We start from the raw sequence: 18,774 nt of genomic DNA on the forward strand, positions 1-18,774 counted from the left end.
AAAGTTTTACTTCTGTCATTAAATAGCATCAAATCTATGACTCCATGTGATGCATTGGCTAGTTAAAAATATGTGTTGACTCACTTGAGTAAATATGGCATATAGTGCCTATTTTAAATGTTTCCACTCACATTTGATACAAAGTGACGATTGGAGGTTTGCGATCTGATCCATTAACAACAATCCATTTTTCTGATGTAGTACTGTATGGAGATTCACTTATTTGCAAACAGTGGTCAAAGAAGTGCTCATGTCTTTTACTTAGTAAAGATAGCACCACCACTATGTAGAAATACTCTGTGATAAGTAAAAGTACTACAGGATGGTCCCTTTCTGAATGATATATACAGTAGGCATATACAGTATATATATATATATATATATATATATATATATATATATATATATATATATATATATATAACATTAGAATATACTGATGTATTAACCAATAAGAAACATTTTCATGTTATATGTGGTGGAGGTGGAGTTCATTTGAACTATTTTATAAGATGCTGAATATTTGAATACAGCACTGCTTCTTATTTTTTTTAATTAATCATATGTTTTATATGTAAAATATTAATCAGCAAAGTAAAGCTCTCAGATACATGTTGTGGAGTAGAGGTATGAGGTAATGGAAATACTGAAATAATGGAATGGAAATAATAAGTACAAGTACGTCAAAACTTTGCTTAAGTAAATGTATTAAGTTACTTTGCTCCACTGTGTATAAGACAACATCTGCTGGTGATTTAACATAAATACAGAAATCCATAGCCCTTAAGGGCCTTCTTGAAAATGATTGTTGTGTGGAGCGGAGGATGAACATTAGGTTTAATACAGTAGTAGTCATATTTCCTTTGGATCCTCCTCTCGACTAAGAAAAAAGAAAAATAGCAACACCCTCCCCACAATATCTCAAAGTTATATAACACTATTGACTAATAACTAAAGGCGCCTAATGAATTTAAGATGGTATACAAACATAATGTGTGTTTACTGAATATTGCAGCTATTGAATGTGGGGGCTGTGGTAGAAAAAGACAAAGGACACCCTCTCTTCAATCACTAAAAATGCAATATGCAACTGTCCAAACAAATGCAGGTGAGTGACTCCCCCTTCAGGAAAAAAATACTATTTGATTTGTAATATTTGCCAAAATGCTGGGGAATTTGAAATTGAGGCTGTCTCAGTGTTACAGCAGATATTCATTGGATCAGATGGTGGCTGATAGGTTTTATTAGTTCAGAAACAAATAGCAGGATGTGACTATAACATCTTCACCTGGGACTCTTCGATATTTTTTTGTAGTTGCTCTCTTACCTTATTGCTCTTTTGTACTGATTTCCCTCACACTGAACTGTCACTGATCGCCACCAGGTGGGGTTGTAGCTGCAAGGATGACAGTAACCTGATGAAGTCCAAACGTTCTCCAGCCAATAGCTATAAAGGACTAGTATACTGTAGTTTTAAAATGAATGCACAAGTCTGTCCACGAAAGTGAAACACCGAATTGTGTCCATTAAATAACAACATTAAAATAAAATTATTGATCAGCCTTAAGGTTAGCATTTTTCATTTTCAATCAATTTAATTATTCAATTAACTTCTCTTTTTAAGGCTTATTATTTAAAGGTCCCATGGCATAAAAATTAGCATACATTTTTTTTTTAACATTAATATGAGTTCCCACAGCCTGCCTTTGGTCCCCCAGTGGCTAGAAATGGTGATTGGTGTAAACCGAGCCCTGGGTATCCTGCTCTACCTTTGAGAAAATGAAAGCTCAGATGGGCCGATCTGGAATCTTCTCCTTATGAGCTCATAAGGAGCAAGGTTCCCTCCCCTTTCTCTGCTTTTCCCTCCCAGAGAATTTGGCCCACCCATGAGAAAGAGAGAGACATCATGGCTTTCAAACGAGGAAAGTGGCAGTTGGTCAAGGCCACACCCCCACCCTCCACCTTGTCCCCCCCTCCTCCTCAATAGCTACAGACACAGAAATGGCACATACTAAGGAAAGCTCATTGTGGGACTGGCTCTAGCGGCTGAAATTCTGCACCAAGGCTGAATTTCGGGAAAGAGACTTCAGATACAGTATGAGGGGACCACTAAGGTCTATATAAGGGCATCCAAAGAGCACCATGTCATGGGACCTTTAAATGTTGTCCCATTCTTTTTGCTTGCACCAATCTTACACTGTCCCAGAGGTTTGGTTGGAAAGAATAATTCTCGAAATCCAAAAATTTTGAATGACGAGCTGGGAATAAGTTTTAACTGAGGGTTCCGCCCATAAACTTCAGTGACTTTATTTACTGCTGTTTCACACAAAGCCAACCTGCTGAATGCAGATCTCTTCTCTCAGCAGCAGCAGCAGCAGCAGCATACAGCGTGTATAGTGTGTCGGCGGATATGATAAAGCTGATCGGTTGGGTGTTTCTCTTTAATTCTGCGGCATCTCTCTCACTGTATGCGGGCCTGCTGTTCTAGAGGAGGGCGGGCCGTGAGCACAGCGAGCAGATTTCAATAAACAGTAAACTAGCTGATTCGACACATGTAACTACGGAGCACGGGATGATTTCAGCACGCAGCTCGGCTAACTTGGTTTGCATTGATTGGATTTGGGAATGGCACGCGGAGTTTCCAGTTGAGCACAGGCGCGGTCTGCTGTCTGGAGACTGACCTCGGGTAAACCCTCAGAGGCTCCGCGGACTTTGGAGATATTATGCAGAGGTGTTTTTTGCGCAGCACGGTAACTCTTGCGCAACACAAAGGGGATGATCTCCAAAGCAACTGCTAAAGACTGAGTGAACCTACGGTTAATTAAAGGACACACGGGCAGCTCGTGTAGCGGTGCAAGATGATGTCACTGATAGATCTGGACGATGATCAGCGATGGGTGCCCACTCATGTGAATGTCACCGTCCTCCGCGCAAGAGGACTGCGCACCAAGGGCAAGCACGGCAGCCGCTACCTCTACACCATCATGCAGGTGGGGAAGGAGAAGTACACCACCGGGCTGGTGGAGAAGGCGGAGGTGCCCGAGTGGAGCGAGGAGTGCTGCTTCGAGCTGCTGCCCGGGATCCTGGAGGACGGCGGCCGGAGCGCCTACCCCCCGGGGAGCGGGGACCTGGTCCTCACCGTCATGCACCGGGTGCTTATCGGACTTGACGTGTTTCTCGGCCAAACCATCATTCCTCTTGATAGGATATTTCAGGAGGGAATGTGTCCTCGAGACGAGTACGTTGTGTTTGAATTTGAACGAAGCCTGCATGACAAAACCATGCAGTTTATCAGTGTACTGTTCACACAGAAGATAGAAGTAATGTGTCATGTTATGTTTATGTCAGACTGGGGGCAGACAGTGGGGGAAGAAGTAGGCTATGCTACTCACATATCTTTTACCAATAAGTAAAAGTAGCAATACCACAGTGTAAAAATACTCTGTTATTGTTGTAATAAAAGTCCTGCATTCAAATAAGTTAAAGTACAGAAGGTATTACCTTGTCGCCTACTTAAAGTAGGCTACCAAAAGTAAAAGTAGGCTATAATTATGCAGAATGGCATCTTTCAAAATAATATATAGCCTATTATATAAATATATTATATTACTTGATATAATTAGTGATGCATTAATGTGTAGGCATCACTAATGTTGCAGCTGGTGGGGTTAATTTCAAGTACTTTATACAGGCCTACTGCAGAGTAGTTTAATCTATAATAATACATCATAATTTATTAGTTGCTTTTGTATAAATATTCTAAAACCTGCAAATTAACTAAGGCTGTCATTATGAATGTGGTGGAGTAAAAAGTACAATAGTATCTTCCAAAATGTAGATGTATAAAGTAACAAAAAATTGAAATACTCAAGTAAAGTATAAGTACCTCAAAATTGTACTTAAGTACTGTACTTAAATAAATAACATTACATTCTACCACCAAAGGTATTCTTAGGTTATTTAGTAAACATTACAGGAGAATGATGTGCAGCTTTTAATATAGTCCTTCATTCAAATGATGTAATTCATTTAGTAGCCAATTTTGGGGGTAGTTTTCTCCTCTCTCCTGCTTTTCTGATCTTCTCATAGTGATGATCAACCACCTTCTTCCAAAATCTCACAACACAGCAGCTGATAAGAGAGAGGACGAGAGTTAAACAATGAAATCCGATGTGATAGCGTATTGCAGGATGACACAGAAAACTGCTAGCTTGAATGCTAAATGCATACAAGCTCATTAATTGCTGGCCCTTTAGGCTTATACTGTACTCCAGAAGCAGTTCCCACAATGCACTGCAAATCAACGAGATGCAATTTCCACTGTGGAACAAATAGTGTTTGTAGCCAGAAGGACTCCATCTTTATGCACAATACACTACATGATGTAGTTGACTGTTCACACAGAAGATAGAAGTGATGTTGTGTTTTTATGTCAGACTGGGACAGACAGACAGTGGTGGAATAAGAACTCACAGATATTTTACCAAAAGTAGCAGTACTCTGTTACAAGTTACAATCCTGCATTCAAAATCTTACTTCAGTATAAGTACACAAGTGTTAGCATAAAAATATATACTTAAAATGTCAGAAGTACTCATTATGCAGAATGGCCTATATCAGAATCATACATATTACATCACTGAATTATAATTAGTGATGCAATAATGTCACTTCAAGTGAATAGGTTACATTTTTTAACTAATATATATCATTATGAAACTTCCCCAGTTTATTACTTACATTAAGGCAATTGCTTTTGTATCACAAGTTTTCTGAAATGTTTAGTTTAAATATGCAAATGATGCATTATCTTATTAAATATGCACTCATTTGCATAGCCTACATTTCCAGAACAGAAAACATTGTGTAAAGCAAGGTTCAAAATTCTTGTTACAGAGGGAATTTTGGAAATTTCTTATTATACATTTTTGCAGTGTTCTTAGGAATAAAATGTTACATAAATCAGGCTATGAATGATATATGAACAAAGTACCCCTCTGTAAAAACCCTCAGGAGATAGATAGGAATGAAACTGGAAAGTCTGGTGTATGTAAGTGCTACTGAAGTTCAATGGCTGTGAGAACAGAGAATAAATCATCTCAGTTATAATTTTTGGCTAAGAGGGCTCTGAAGCCTTCTTCAGTACTTGCTTTAAATACAGTAACCAGTAACTGGTATTCCACAATGTTACTTTATCTGGCAATGGCTTTGGAAATGTAGACCTGCCAAAGTGAGACTGGTGAACTTGGTATCAAGGCACTGATATAAATAGCACAAGGATGTGAGGAGGAGTGACAGGTTGTTCATCACTTTGTGTTTAGAAAATTGCAAGGAAGTGGAAATATTTTGGAAGTTTTTTGGTCATGCAAGGTGTGTCCGTGATAATGAACCATGACTGAAAATGTATAACTTTGTCTGTACTGTTTGGTTTAGGTTCCCCCAAAGTAAGAATTTGTATTCAGTTTACATACTGTAAGAGTAAGTTCTTTTTACTGTTGTAGTGTATCTTGAAATAGGTTTGAATCTTTCTTAGTTTGCCTGATTGTGAGTACTTGAATACCTCAGTTGTGCCACAGGTGACGCAACAAGACTCCCCAGTAATATGTAAAACATCTCCACTAAAGCAATACAACGCATCTGGATTTAATTGTGGGCTATACGCCCTCTCTACGCTCAGTGAAACTCACACTGAATTCCTGCTGTTAGTTTTGGCTCTACAACACTTTCTCTGGTCAACTCAGACGGTTGAGGAGGCAGTAGTAGAGGGAGGACTCCATTGGTTGAATCTTCATACAGACTTTATTGGTTGAATCTTCATACATCTTGTCTGACATTGCACATACACATTGGTGGATAGACCTTGAGGAATTAGAAGTGTGATTTCCTTCTAAAAGGCTTAAAAAAACTGTTTGTTGTCAGAGATTATGAGTACAGTCCCCCGAGCAGTATTTCCAGATTATGTAATATGTGGAAAGCATTGCCAAAAGGAAATCAATGTTTTTGTTGCTGCAGGGGAAAGGCCTGATTACACATGACCTCTGATTTTAGCTTTAAACAGATAGCATCACACTTCAGATATCCTGCTAAAGTAATGTATTTATTTAAAGCAGTGATATGAGAGTGACTGTCACAGTGTTGATGTTGACTGTTCCTTTTCTTTTGTGGCTCCAGATGGTTCAAGCTCAACTCTAAGGCGGGTAGAAAGGAAAAGGAACGTGGTGAACTTCAAGTAACAGTCCAGTTCACTCGCAACAACATGACAGCCAGCATGTTCGACCTCACCATAAAGGACAAACCTCGCTCTGCTTTTGGCAAGCTCAAGGATCGCGTCACAGGGAGGAAGAGGGGGGACATGGAGTCCTCCTCAGCCATTGTGCCAGGCCGCTTTGCCGCCCTGTCCGGAAACCTGGGGCAGCCGTTTGGAGAGCAGGGGGATGGAGGGTTGGCAGAGTCACGAGGAGATGTGGAGATAGCAGAGGAGAAGAGGAACAAGATGAAAGATTTTTTTAAAGGGAGGCTGCGCAAGTCGTCAGACACCAGGTCATGCTCATCGCTGGCTTCAGAGAGTAGTGTGTCTTCCATGGCCAGTGATAACCCCGGCCCTCCACCCAGCCTGGATCTGATGTCAGACCCTCCCAGCTCTCCCATCTACACTAGCAAAGTGAGAGTGGACACCCATTACGGAGAGACAGATTTAGCTAAAAAAGGTAGGCTTTGAATTAATTCATATGTGCATGCCATGAAGGCTGGTGACTGTTTTCATGTTGCCTGAAAATAAATCACATTCCCACAGTGTTTTAAAGCAGAAGCGGGCCAACTCAGGATCTGGGTAGTCTCGCATTGACAGACCTTCCTCCACAGCGCTGCGGATGAGGGTCTGGCTAGTCCACACAGCATTCCGGGATGGGAGAAAAAAGTGCTCTGGTTTATTGGCATTTCTTAAAACCAATCACAATCGTCATGGGCGTTGCGAAGCGCTGAGCAGAGCCACGGTGCCGCTGCAAAATAGCCTCGGCAAAGAACTTGTTTTGGTGGAACATGTGTATGTTCAAAAGTTGTTTTAGTTGTGCAACAGAAAACTCAGAATGGACAGATAGTCTAGCTAGCTGTCTCGATTTACCCTGCAGAGATCTGAGAAGCAGTTAACCATAGTCTTCATAAATTAAAATTACAACACAAAGAAAGTGTAAGGTAACTGACATCCGGTGGAATTTCTAGGAGAACGAGAGCAATCCCGGAAGTGGAACATCGTGGATATAGACTAGGATCTGGGTGGCTTACAGCCTCTACCTGGAAAACCCCAATAAATAGTTATCACTCCCTCTGTACCTACCACAAGTAAGAGTTCAACCTATGCTCGATGGTGAGGCTGATACAGACATCAGTGTTTGAGATTTAAAAGTATTCTAACCAAATATAGGCTTATATTTGTTTTTTTAACATAACCACACATACAAATAAGTTAAAATTCTTTTATAAGGATCCCTTGAATTTGGATATTGCAGAATTGTGACTGTGTGGGACTTAATAAACTTGTAAGTGCCAACTGGTGGACAAACTATGTAATAGCGAACACTGTTTCTAAATTTTCCAAACCACATGGCAGCAAACAAGTATATTACCTCGTAATATAGAAGGAGCATTATGGAGTTATACAACAACCCAAAAACACTTCCAGTAAAGCATCACCAGAGAACGATCAACATTAAGGGCCAGATGTACTAACGCTTTTGCGCCCACTTCAGGCGTATTTGTTTCGCAACGTGTGCGTAAAAGCACGCCCTATATAGGTATGTACAAACAGGCCGCAATGAGGTAAAAGCGCAGACTGCCTGTCGCGGAAACTGAAAATGGCAAATTGCGCTTGGGTGAAGGGGAAAGTGGGAGTTTCCCATAAAGAGATGGGAGGGGAAGCGTAAAGTGCGCCTAATTATGTATTCCGCAGAATGTACAAAAACAGCCTGTGAAAGCGCGCCAATATTTTGCGGTGAAAATTCTAAACCTGGAAGTGGGTTTCCTCGCATAAGCCTCCTGGTGAAATGGCAGCAGTAATCCGAGCAAGATGAAGACATAGGCCAAGGGGACGAGCTGAAAAGATTTTTGCCACAAGGATCACACTTTTTCAGTTGAGTGAACACAAAATCATTAAGAGTTACAGATTAAGCAGTCATGCAATATTACAGTTACTGGAAGAAATCAAAGAGGACGTTGAATCTCCGACTCAGATTCACATTCCATTGCAGCAGTTGTTAAACTCCTCGCTACATTACAAATATTGGCTTCAGGATAATTTCAGACAGTCATATCGTCAGCAGTGGGAATATCGCAGTCTGCACTCAGCCGTATCATAGCACAAGTACTTAACGCTTTTCTACAGCGCAATTTACGGTATAGTGGGCGGAGAAAGGCGCTGATTACCTGATGAACTGCAGGTTTGGTAAATACGACGTAAGCTGAAGTATTACAGCGTGCACTTTCAGGCCATGGCGCTGATAACGCTACATTCGCACATCTGGCCCTCAGTCTCCATAGGAAGTACAACACAGTACTTGATGTAGTTAAGATGTAGAGTCCACACAAGTAAAAGTAAAAAAGAGTAAAATATTTTATTTAGCAGTCTACTAAGCTACTTAGAATGTTGTATTAACAACACAAAATGGTGGACGTAACAATATGTCAGTTAGGCAACATTTACTACGTTTTGGTTTTTAAGCGGAGTTTTGAGCCAAAAGCAATCTCCATGCACCCAAGTGTTTTTAGCTCCAGTAGAAGAACTAATCTCCGTTTAAACTAATGCGCCCAAACCGCATATCTCTTCAACATTCTTGTATACTGGGCATGCGCGTGCCAGGGTAAACAGGAGGCAGCATGTATACTGCGCCTGTTAATGGTAGTTACCATGGTAATGTGGCATAACATTGGCTTCAGTGTTGGTTTTGCCATAGGTCTCCGTTTGCGGCCGTTTAAACTGCAACACAACCCCTGGAAATTCCAAACCGAAATGGGGTCAGAAGTGTTTTCAAATTTCTCCGGTTTAGCGGCTCTGAAATGCCAGAGCAGTGTGAATGCGAGGTGTAAATGTAACAAAAGATTTTCATTTTTAAACCAAAACGTAGCAATGTAAATGTAGCCTTAAACTTCTATGGAACTGTTGTCAGTAGTGCTACTAGAAACAGAATGTTCAACTGAAACCAACCTCCGATTCAATAACTTTTCTCAGATTTACTTGTGTTTAGATAAAAATATAATAACCCATTTAATAACCCAGTTCTTCCTTCCCTCCATCAGTGCTCACCAGCCAGCACACGACAAAGGTTCTCACACACAAGCGAGCCTTCAGCGATGAAGCCAGTAAGATCACGACAGCCTTCCCTCGATCAAATCCTGCAGTGGAGTCTCTGAAGGGTCAGACCATGACTCAGTCCAAGTCTTCCCTGTGTATAAATGGCAGCCACGTCTATGACTCCGAACCATCGACTCCAAAGACCTCAGGAGCCCACCAGCCCAAGCTGGACCTGCTGGAGAGGTGCTACCCGCTCTCTCGTTCACTGCAGAATCTCACCAAGAGAAGCGAGGAGAAAGGTTCCTTTGCCGAGGGCCAGCGCTGGTCCTTTGACAGGATGAAGAAAGACGAGAAGGAGGAAGAAAAGGAAGCTCGGGCATTATCTCCCCCAATCCAGCAAGCTCAGATGGGGGGTCGCCCTGTACAGGCAGAGATGCCGGTCGCCTCCTCTGCTGCTCTTTCACCCGACATAGGGAGGAAGCTGAGAAAGACGTTATTCTCTGGAGGAAGAAGTGACTCTCTGCCAGCTAAGTCAGACTTGAACCAGGCTGGTTTGGCATCTGAGGGCAGGCTCAGAGGCTGGTTTGGCTCCGGTGAATCCCAGAACAAGCCAAGGTGAGTGAGGGTCATTTTCAGGTTTTTTTCTGGGCTCCACAGTGTTTGATGAATGCACTTTCTATCCAGGCACAGCAACAGGCACATGGGAGGCGTGTTTCAGCTGGGTGTCCTGAGTTCAGTGTTTGCTCTGCTCCATGCTCATTTGAAAATGGAATAGATGTAGTTCATAGTTTACTCCATTTTGCGACCATGCTGTGTCATCATATCATACTAAATTCTTTCTCCCACAAATAGCACTCAAGCATTTCCATTATCTTTATCAACGTGTGTTTCTCTATCAAAGATGACACATCACAAAATGCTCTTGCAGAAGGATGCAAAGAAAATCATTCCATGTTGATATGAGCTCACCCTGCAGAAAAGCTGCCAGTGCAGATAGTCTTGAATGGCTACAATGCATTTTTATTTTTGCTTGATCATTTTGCAATTGTGCTTTGCTTTTTTTTGGATTAAGTTACCGTTTTCATAATTCTTTCAGTTGGCCCGTTTGACATCTACTGATGTTAGTGGACTTTTCTAGTTAACAGAAATGTCAGTTAGTATTTTGGTTCTTTTCTGTTTGTATAAGAAAGATGTTCCCCGTTTGGTAACCTGGCACATCATTAACTAAGAGGACTATTGTGCCCTATTTTCCTCTACAGGCTGGAAGTTTCTCCTAAGGTAGAAAGCAGCTCAGACGTACCCCCTCCCCTCCCTCCTCGCTCCCCTGTACCCCCTGAGTGCTCCTCTCCCTCTACCTCTCCCTCTGGTTATGTCTCACCTGATCACTGCAATCATACCAATCCCTTCACCCCCTCTCCCTCTACCTCCTCAACCCCAATTTCCCCCTCCAACCCTTTCCCCTCACGTATGCAGCGCAATCCCTTTTTTGAGGATCTCATGGCAGAAGAGTCACAGAGGTCCCCTCCTTTTGCGCCTTGCTCCTCATCCGGCTCATCCCCCTTTCATTACATTACTCTGCCGTCCCAGCCCTGCACACCCAGCCCTGCTCATGATGTTAAAGCTACAAATATGACTTACATAAAGCGGGAGCGCCCCAGGTCAGTAGCTAGGCAGACATCTCTCCCTGCATTACTACCCAGAGCAGCCACAGTTAACCCCTCCGCCCCTCGCTGCATGTCAGAGAGTGCGGGAGAATGGGATGACTCGTTTGATGCCTTTGCCTCCAGCAGGCTCAACTCACCTAAAGGGAGTCTTCCGCAGAAACAGCTGAGAACCAGTCCTGTTTCATCTCATAGACACAGTTATCTTCCAGTTAATAACAACACCAATAATCATGCACAAGAGCTGCAAACATGTGAAGAGGAGCCTCCACCTTTGCCTCCAAGGAGACCTTTAAGAACGTCAGTGAATGAGATTTACTCTGACGGCTGGTTGCACAGAGGTCAAGAGCTGGCCGTCCATAAAGAAGCCTACCTCCTCTCACAGACCGGCGTGGCCTCGCTGCAACGCGGAAGAGAAGGAGAATGCAAAAGAAACAGTATCTCTCCAGACCCTCAGACCAGCAGCGAGGCTTCCGACTCCCTCAGCGTTCCCTCTCAGCCATACACCAATATGACTTCGTCAGGATTCATGTCCGAAGAAAAGCTCAAAAAGTTCAAATATGAACCTTTGGAAGATGAAACCGACCGCTGGGGAGGGATGTTGTTTGAACAAGACTTGTATGGACGCGTGTGCAGAGGAAACTATGGACAACCCAAAGTAAATTGTTTATCGTTGAGCGCTGAAGAAACTTCTGGAAAAAAGATAACATCTGTAAACTCAGGACCTAAAATACTTCTTGACAGTGAGAGATCTGTTGCAACTCTTTTGAACATGTCATCTACTACTCCCTCAGAGCCAGATGCAAAGGTACTAAACATCACAACCACTCCAGCAGAGGAGATGGAGTCTAATCCACCTCAAACCACATGCATCAACAATAATGTGTCTTTCTCACTAACCTCAGGAGATCTAAACATGAATGTGAATAATTCAGATTTTGGTTTCATTGATTCAGATGGTTCTTCTCAGTCAGAGGTAGTTGATGCTCTCAAAGGCATCGAGAGCGGGACTTTTCCACAACCGCCAGAAGCTTTACAGATAGCAGCTTACCATCTAGAGACAGTGAGCACACCTGAGGATATGTTTACTTTAAAGGACACCTACATACCTGAGATGAACTCTTCCTTTGAAATAACTGCATCGTCTAACAAACTGTACAAAATCTCTCCAGTTTGCCAAGACAATTGCCACGGTTGTCATTCTGAACTAAATAACGTGGCACCACATGGTAACTCCAGAATGAATGGCAAAGAGATCGCTGCTTTGTCGTCACAAAATCAAACGTCTGATGCAGCCGATTTTGAAACTGAATCCAGAGAAGTAATATCAAAAAGTGTGGAGGATTTTAAAAAGACACAAAAGGACTTTGATGATAACGGAAACCCACAAGCTAAAACAGCCACACTTAACCAGAAGGAGCCCTTAACTGGTGTTGTAAGTGCACGTTTTAGACCAAAAGGAGTATCCCGACAGAACAGCAGCGGCAGCCCAAGTAACCAAAGCAGAAGTGGAGACAGAGATTTTGAACAGTTCTTGTCCCTCGTTCAAAATATTTCAGAAGTCCGTGAGGGACCGTTGTCATATCAGCCCTCTAAATCAGCTCTCTCTTCCCTACTGCCATTAGTAGATAGCACCACACATCACAACGAGTCTACTACAACATCACAAATATCTTCACAAGAGAACACAGGAACAGGAAAATCCTCTGATATCAGTCTTGAAGACCTTCACGCTAAAGTAGCACCAAACTCGAGATCCCCTTCAAAGTCAAAGATTGGGCAATCTTTGCAAGAACCCTCCTCTCCCCCCATCCCTAGTACACTCTCCCCGTCAGCCGGTACACAGGCTATGCTCCACACTACCCCTGTCTGTTGCCCCTCCATACATCCCTCAAGCATGGGGCCCAGTGCTGGAGTCAGCACTACTCTGGCTGTGGCCCCCTACACCTCCTCCTACTCTACCACCTCCACCACTGACCAGCCCCTGGTCGATGCACGGCACTCACTTTTGCCTGAGGAGACTCAGCCAGCTAGCAACCTGCCCCGTCAGGAGAGCAGGTGAGAATCCTCACACTAGGATATGACATATGTAGGTTTTTACAGGCTGTAGTAACAAGCTGTAGATTTCCACATACACCACAAAACACTAAATGGTTTTTATTTGGTTGCTCTGGTTGCTTTGTTTTTCTCGTTGGCCTGGCTTGTTTGATGTTAAATGCATTTATGCCTTCATAAGTTCTTTTTTTCATCCAAAGTGGTTGGATGATACCTGTTGCATTGTTCTTGGCTTTGCTTCACATTTATGTTATTCATCCCATTATTCAGTTTCTTGTTGGCTATTGTACATTTGTTGTTTTTCTTCGCTTTTGTCTGCCTAAATTTAGCTACTTCTGCTGCTACTTTGACCACCTGATACATTATGTCCAGATATCTTGAAGTACTAAGTGAAAGCCAACTGTCATTTCTCCTGTACAGATGTTTTTTTCAGAGCATCTTGTTGTTGACAGGTTATAGCTAAGTCAGTATAACTGTAGTTCTAGACTTGGTTAAAAAGAAACGGCAATGAAATTGACAACATTGGACATAGGATGTATATAGTAGACGACTTAGTCAGAAGCGCCACTTGGGGGTAAAGAGGGTGAAAGCATAAGTTGACACAGCGTTAGACTGGACATGCCAGGAATAATGGATATTTGTTGTGTCACTGATGTTCAGGGGACATTTCTAGTGGCACACCTGGATTCAGTCTCTGAAAACAAATAATGCATGTACTTTGTTAGATGTGCACCATCTTTTTATTTAGATATGTTTACAGCAGATAGGACAGGAGAGAAAACTTCATATTTATAATCAAATGAATAGATTTGATCATGTTTGTTGGCTTAGAAACAAACGGGCAAAGGACCATAGAGTCATAGCTACTCAGCCATTTAATTATCTTCTTTCTGCTTGTCACAAATTAGTTTTAATTCTAGCTTGTATTCTGATTTCTGTTTCTAAACATTTCCTTGCTGCTGTTTTTGTTGTTGTTGTACAGTACAGTATAAGTCAACCCTGTCTCCCCCATAACATTTCTTGTTGACTGCAGTTTTTAATGCTCAAAGACCGGTAGACACATTTATCATCTAAATTGCTTACTGTTTCTTCCCAGATTCCATCAGATTTTCTGATCTGCTTTGAAGTTTGTGTGATGTTCAGTTTTAACTGCTGACAGAACTAAAATACAGTAACTACTGTAGCTTTTTTTTGACCGTACAAGATTAGTTATATGAAGTGACTGCTAAGCACTTATAGTGAACATACTGTGTTGAAATACTCGTGCTGACCTCTTTACTTTGCAGACCTCACCCAGTAAAGCCGCTAACCTCCAGCCAATCAGAGAAGAAGGAGGCTCGTTCGGTTCTGGAGAAGCTGAAGTCTACTATCAACCCTGGACGCACTGCCCACCAGGTTGCGGCAGAGCCTGAGAGGAGTCCGGTACTGCACATTACATAACATAACATAACATAACATAACATAACATAACTCTTAATGATCCCTTTGTAACCTTCCATATACAGTATACAAAGAATATTTACATATGTAGGTCAACAAGAGGACAATCTTTTACCCTTTACAGAAACATTGTGGGTTTCCTAATCTTACTATCTTTTACTAACACAGCTAAAATAAAATACATATAAGAAATAGGTTTTTTGTGATATTTTATTATTACTGCCAAGTAAATGACTCAGGATATAAAAAAATCAGGCATGAAAGTGTGCAGCTGCAACCTACCAGCTCCCATTTAGACTGAGGTTACTTTCAACACTGGGGAGAGAAATGCTGGTCCCATTAATTCTTTGGCCCAGATAAGAGTTTTCAGGTCCTAAAATTATATTTCTAGTCTTCCTCTATAATACTTTGGACCGTTTCTGTAACAGTATGTCAAAGAATAAGGTGATTCTGATGCCTCTAAGGGTAAGGACATGCCTTGGTGGCTTTTTTATTAATAAGGGGAAAAATTCCACTAATTAACCCTGACAAAGCACACCTGTGAAGTGAAAACCATTTCAGGTGACTACCTCATGAAGCTCATTGAGAGAACACCAAGGGTTTGCAGCGCTATCAAAAAAAGCAAGAATCTAAAATATAAGACATGTTTTCAGTTATTTCACACTTTTGTTAAGTACATAATTCCATATGTGTTCATTCATAGTTTTGATGCCTTCAGTGAGAATCTACAATGCAAATAGTCATGAAAATAAAAAGGAAACGCATTGAATGAGAAGATGTGTCCAAACTTTTGGCCTGTACTGTATATATATTTATATATATATATATATATATATATATATATATATATATATATATATATATATATATATTATATATATATATATATATATATATATTATATTATTATATATATTATTATTATTATTATAACTACTTCTTAAGATATCAAAAGTGTGTTTCTACACATTTTTTTGTGTGTTTGAGCTGGTGTGCAGACTGCATTTACCATTCATTATGTCACCTATCAACAACTGCAATCAGGATTTTAAAAATCCCAGTAAATTAGTACCCATAACGCTGTGTGAGTCTCATGTGCAAACAGCAGAAGAATAAAGTTATTAACATGTCATACCGAATTACAAAAAGCCATTAGATCCACAGACTATTTAATGCTTCCATGAGCATTTAATAACACCAGCAGTGCACTCTGTGTTAATAAATGCACGGCAGGAGAATAGATGACTTCATTGTGTGGCTGCTCTGTAACTTACTTTATTTTTTCCCACCTACAACACCCCATGACACAACATAGTAAGCTATTTAATATCCATTTAATATCATAATGAGCCAGTCATTTTAACCAGAGTTTCTCATTTAAAGGAATAGTTTGATATTTTGAGTAATATGCTTATTTGCTTTCTTGCCAGGAGTTACTTGAGAGGATTGATACCACTCTCATGTCTGTTTGATCAATTTGAAGCCACAGCCAAGAGCGAGTTAGCTTCGCTTAGCATAAAGCCTGGAAATGGGAGGGAAACTGCTTTCCTGGCTGTTTCCAACTGTAAAAATTGGATTGAGTCAGGTTTCCCCCTGCCTCCATCTTTATGCTAAAATAAGCTAAGCTAACAGTCTGTAGTCCCCATATTAATATTGAATGGACAGATATAAGAGTGGTATCAGTCTTCTCATCTAACTCAACTCAACGCAAGACAGTGAATATGCATATAATAATAATAATAATAATAATAATAATGAATTTATTTATATAGCGCTTTTTGCAACACTCAAAGACACTTTACTGAGTTTTATAAAAGGAAATGCACATACTACGAAAATTCACACACTAAAATACACACATATTTCCTTAAATGTGGAAGTATTCCTTTAACTGTGGCATTTACCAGCTAGATTCACACACATACATCTATTCTGCTCCTGTTCCCTCTGTAGGAGGTGACAGTGGACAACTCGGCCCAGTACCAGCACCTGACCAACATGGAGCTGATCTCCCTGCTGCTGCAGCAGGAGATGGACATGCAGAAGCAGGAGGTGACCTCTGAGCGGCAGGCGGCGCAGCTGCAAAAATGTGAGGCTGAACTGAAAAAGGTGAAGTTACAGGTTCGAGACCTGGAGGACTACATTGATAATCTTTTACTGCGGATAATGGAGCAGACACCCACGCTGCTTCAAGTTCGCAACAGACACAAGTGACGACAGTGCTAGTGTGTGTAATGCATATGACGTACAATCCTCTAGAATGTTGTTTCCTTAAGAGTGGGTGCAAAACACAGGGTTATTATTTAAAATTGGGAATCACTGTTCTAGAGACAGTTACAGTCAAACAAATGCTCCATGAAATCTGATCTCACAGTCATCCAGGTCTTCTCACTGCTAATACTGCCTTGTTGATGTAGACACACAGATTACCCAACATGCATGCTGGTTACTATCCCAATTTGGCACAAAAAGAGAACAGAACAAATTACTATGAGAAAAAGCTTCTATCAAAGCCAAATGATTATTTTACATGCGCTTTCTAGAATAATTTAAGGTAGTCAGCTCTTGTAACTCACTGCTTTCACACATGCATAAAATACAAGCTAGAGAAAACAAATTAAAGTAGGTACTCTGGCAAAATATGATGTTAGCTCAAGTAACCTTAAAAATACAGCTGTTGAAGTGCAAAAACGACATTTTGTCACAAGGTTTTCATCTCAAACTGTTTTATGAATTGTCAAGTGCACAAAAGGTTAACTTGAGGTATATAATTACATGTTTTCAAATAGAATTTAAGAAATGCTACAAAAAATAGTAACATGTCATTACTTTGCTGCACTGCAATGTGAATACTATAAAAAGAGACGTTTCTGCATTAACATTGCTGTATGATAAGCAAAAAACAATGTTCATGTTGGAGCCTGAAAAGACTAAAGAAGATGAAGACTTATTGTTCGCATTTTGTTTCTTTGTTTTTCATTTTTACAAAATACTGTTCATTAAATTCTTATATCTTGTTGATGTAGAAGAATGTTTTAATATATTTTTATGTTTGTTTGTCCATTCTGCACTTTTGTTGTTGTTGAAATAGTAAGTTTTACAGTAGAAATTACAAAGCATCAATGCAACAGATAACAGTATTATAAGTTATTTCTATAAAATACTTTTGTCATGATAATATGTTCTCTAATGTCACTCTAGTACAACTGTAGCTGCTTGCAATGCTTTACATGACCACAGTACTGTACTCTAATAAAATAAAGTGCACATAAGCCAAAGTTTCTGAGGTTCTTTTTGTTGATGGTTTGTCACTAATCGGACCTCAATTTATGGTATGGTATGTATGATACCATACCATGCAGCAATGCTTATGTCTCTCCACTAGAGAGCACTCCAGTTACTGCACAGTTTGCGTGGAAACCTGCTGGTTCAGCATGGACTTTGCCCTCGGCTTGTGCAAATTCACAAGAGATTTTGATCTACTAGAGATACTATTGTTGTAAACTGCATTTATAACAAATGTTGACAAGTTGCCCTTGCACTGCTTTTTACCTTAGCACACTTATCTTTCTTCGCTTCGATTCCAGATAGTGAAATGCTGATTTACATTCATTTCTGCTCTAAAGCTAAATATAGCAGCATAGGCTGTTTTTTTTTTTTTTAAAGACCCACGAGAGTTGATATATTTCCTGTTTGGATTGAGCAGTCTGTGCACTCTCAGCAGCTTCACATTTTTCTACCACATTAGTGGTAAAGATGAAAGAATAGCAAGGTTGTGTCCACATCATTTTCTTAAGTACAAACAGCCATACTACAGTGTAGAACTACTCGGTTACAAGTAAATGTCCAGCATTAAAAATCTTACTTAAGTAAAATTAGGCCTAAATAAGTATTAGTATCAGTCAAATATATATAAAGTACAACAAGTCAAAAGTAGTCTTTATGCAAAACAAACCATGGCAGAATAATTTACTGTATATTATATCCCTGGATTATATTAGTGATGCATTATCGTGTAAGTATCACTTAATGTTGTAACTTAAGATGTCAAATAAATGTAGTGGAGTTCAAGTAATGGAAAAACTCAAGTAAAGTACAAATATTACCTCAAAATTGTACTTTAGTAGGCTGTACTTGATTAATTGTAGCCTTCTACTGAAACATAATTAGGATATAGGGATGAGGTAATAGAGAGCAAGATTCTTTACTATTTACTATAACTTAGCCTACTGTTATATTTTTAGTACATTGGGATAGATGGATACAATGTATAATAGGCTATAATGTGAAGGACACATTTGATATATCGAATTGAAAAGGAGCAGTCCCTTTCCT

At 40.4% G+C, this 18,774-nt stretch overlaps 1 protein-coding gene across 1 annotated transcript; it reads left to right on the forward strand.

Annotated features, from left to right (window-relative positions):
* The first annotated feature begins 2,358 nt into the window (after positions 1–2,358).
* rab11fip5b (RAB11 family interacting protein 5b (class I)) lies at positions 2,359–17,717 on the forward strand. The gene is made up of 6 exons (XM_028588601.1): positions 2,359–3,238; positions 6,172–6,707; positions 9,289–9,898; positions 10,543–13,002; positions 14,286–14,421; positions 16,393–17,717. Exons 1-6 carry the CDS (start codon positions 2,859–2,861, stop codon positions 16,651–16,653), a joined length of 4,383 nt encoding a protein of 1,460 aa, XP_028444402.1. The 5' UTR covers positions 2,359–2,858; the 3' UTR covers positions 16,654–17,717.
* Positions 17,718–18,774: the final 1,057 nt, after the last annotated feature.

Source organism: Perca flavescens, chromosome 10 (genome assembly GCF_004354835.1).
Source record: "Perca flavescens isolate YP-PL-M2 chromosome 10, PFLA_1.0, whole genome shotgun sequence".
NCBI lineage: Eukaryota > Metazoa > Chordata > Actinopteri > Perciformes > Percidae > Perca > Perca flavescens.

Excerpts from the sequence above, each read along its gene's own strand:
- rab11fip5b (XM_028588601.1), top strand. The coding sequence starts at position 2,859 with ATGATGTCACTGATAGATCTGGACGATGATCAGCGATGGGTGCCCACT. Across the intron at positions 9,899-10,542 it reads GAATCCCAGAACAAGCCAAG|GCTGGAAGTTTCTCCTAAGG; the intron begins GTGAGTGAGGGT and ends TTTCCTCTACAG. Across the intron at positions 13,003-14,285 it reads CTGCCCCGTCAGGAGAGCAG|ACCTCACCCAGTAAAGCCGC; the intron begins GTGAGAATCCTC and ends TTTACTTTGCAG.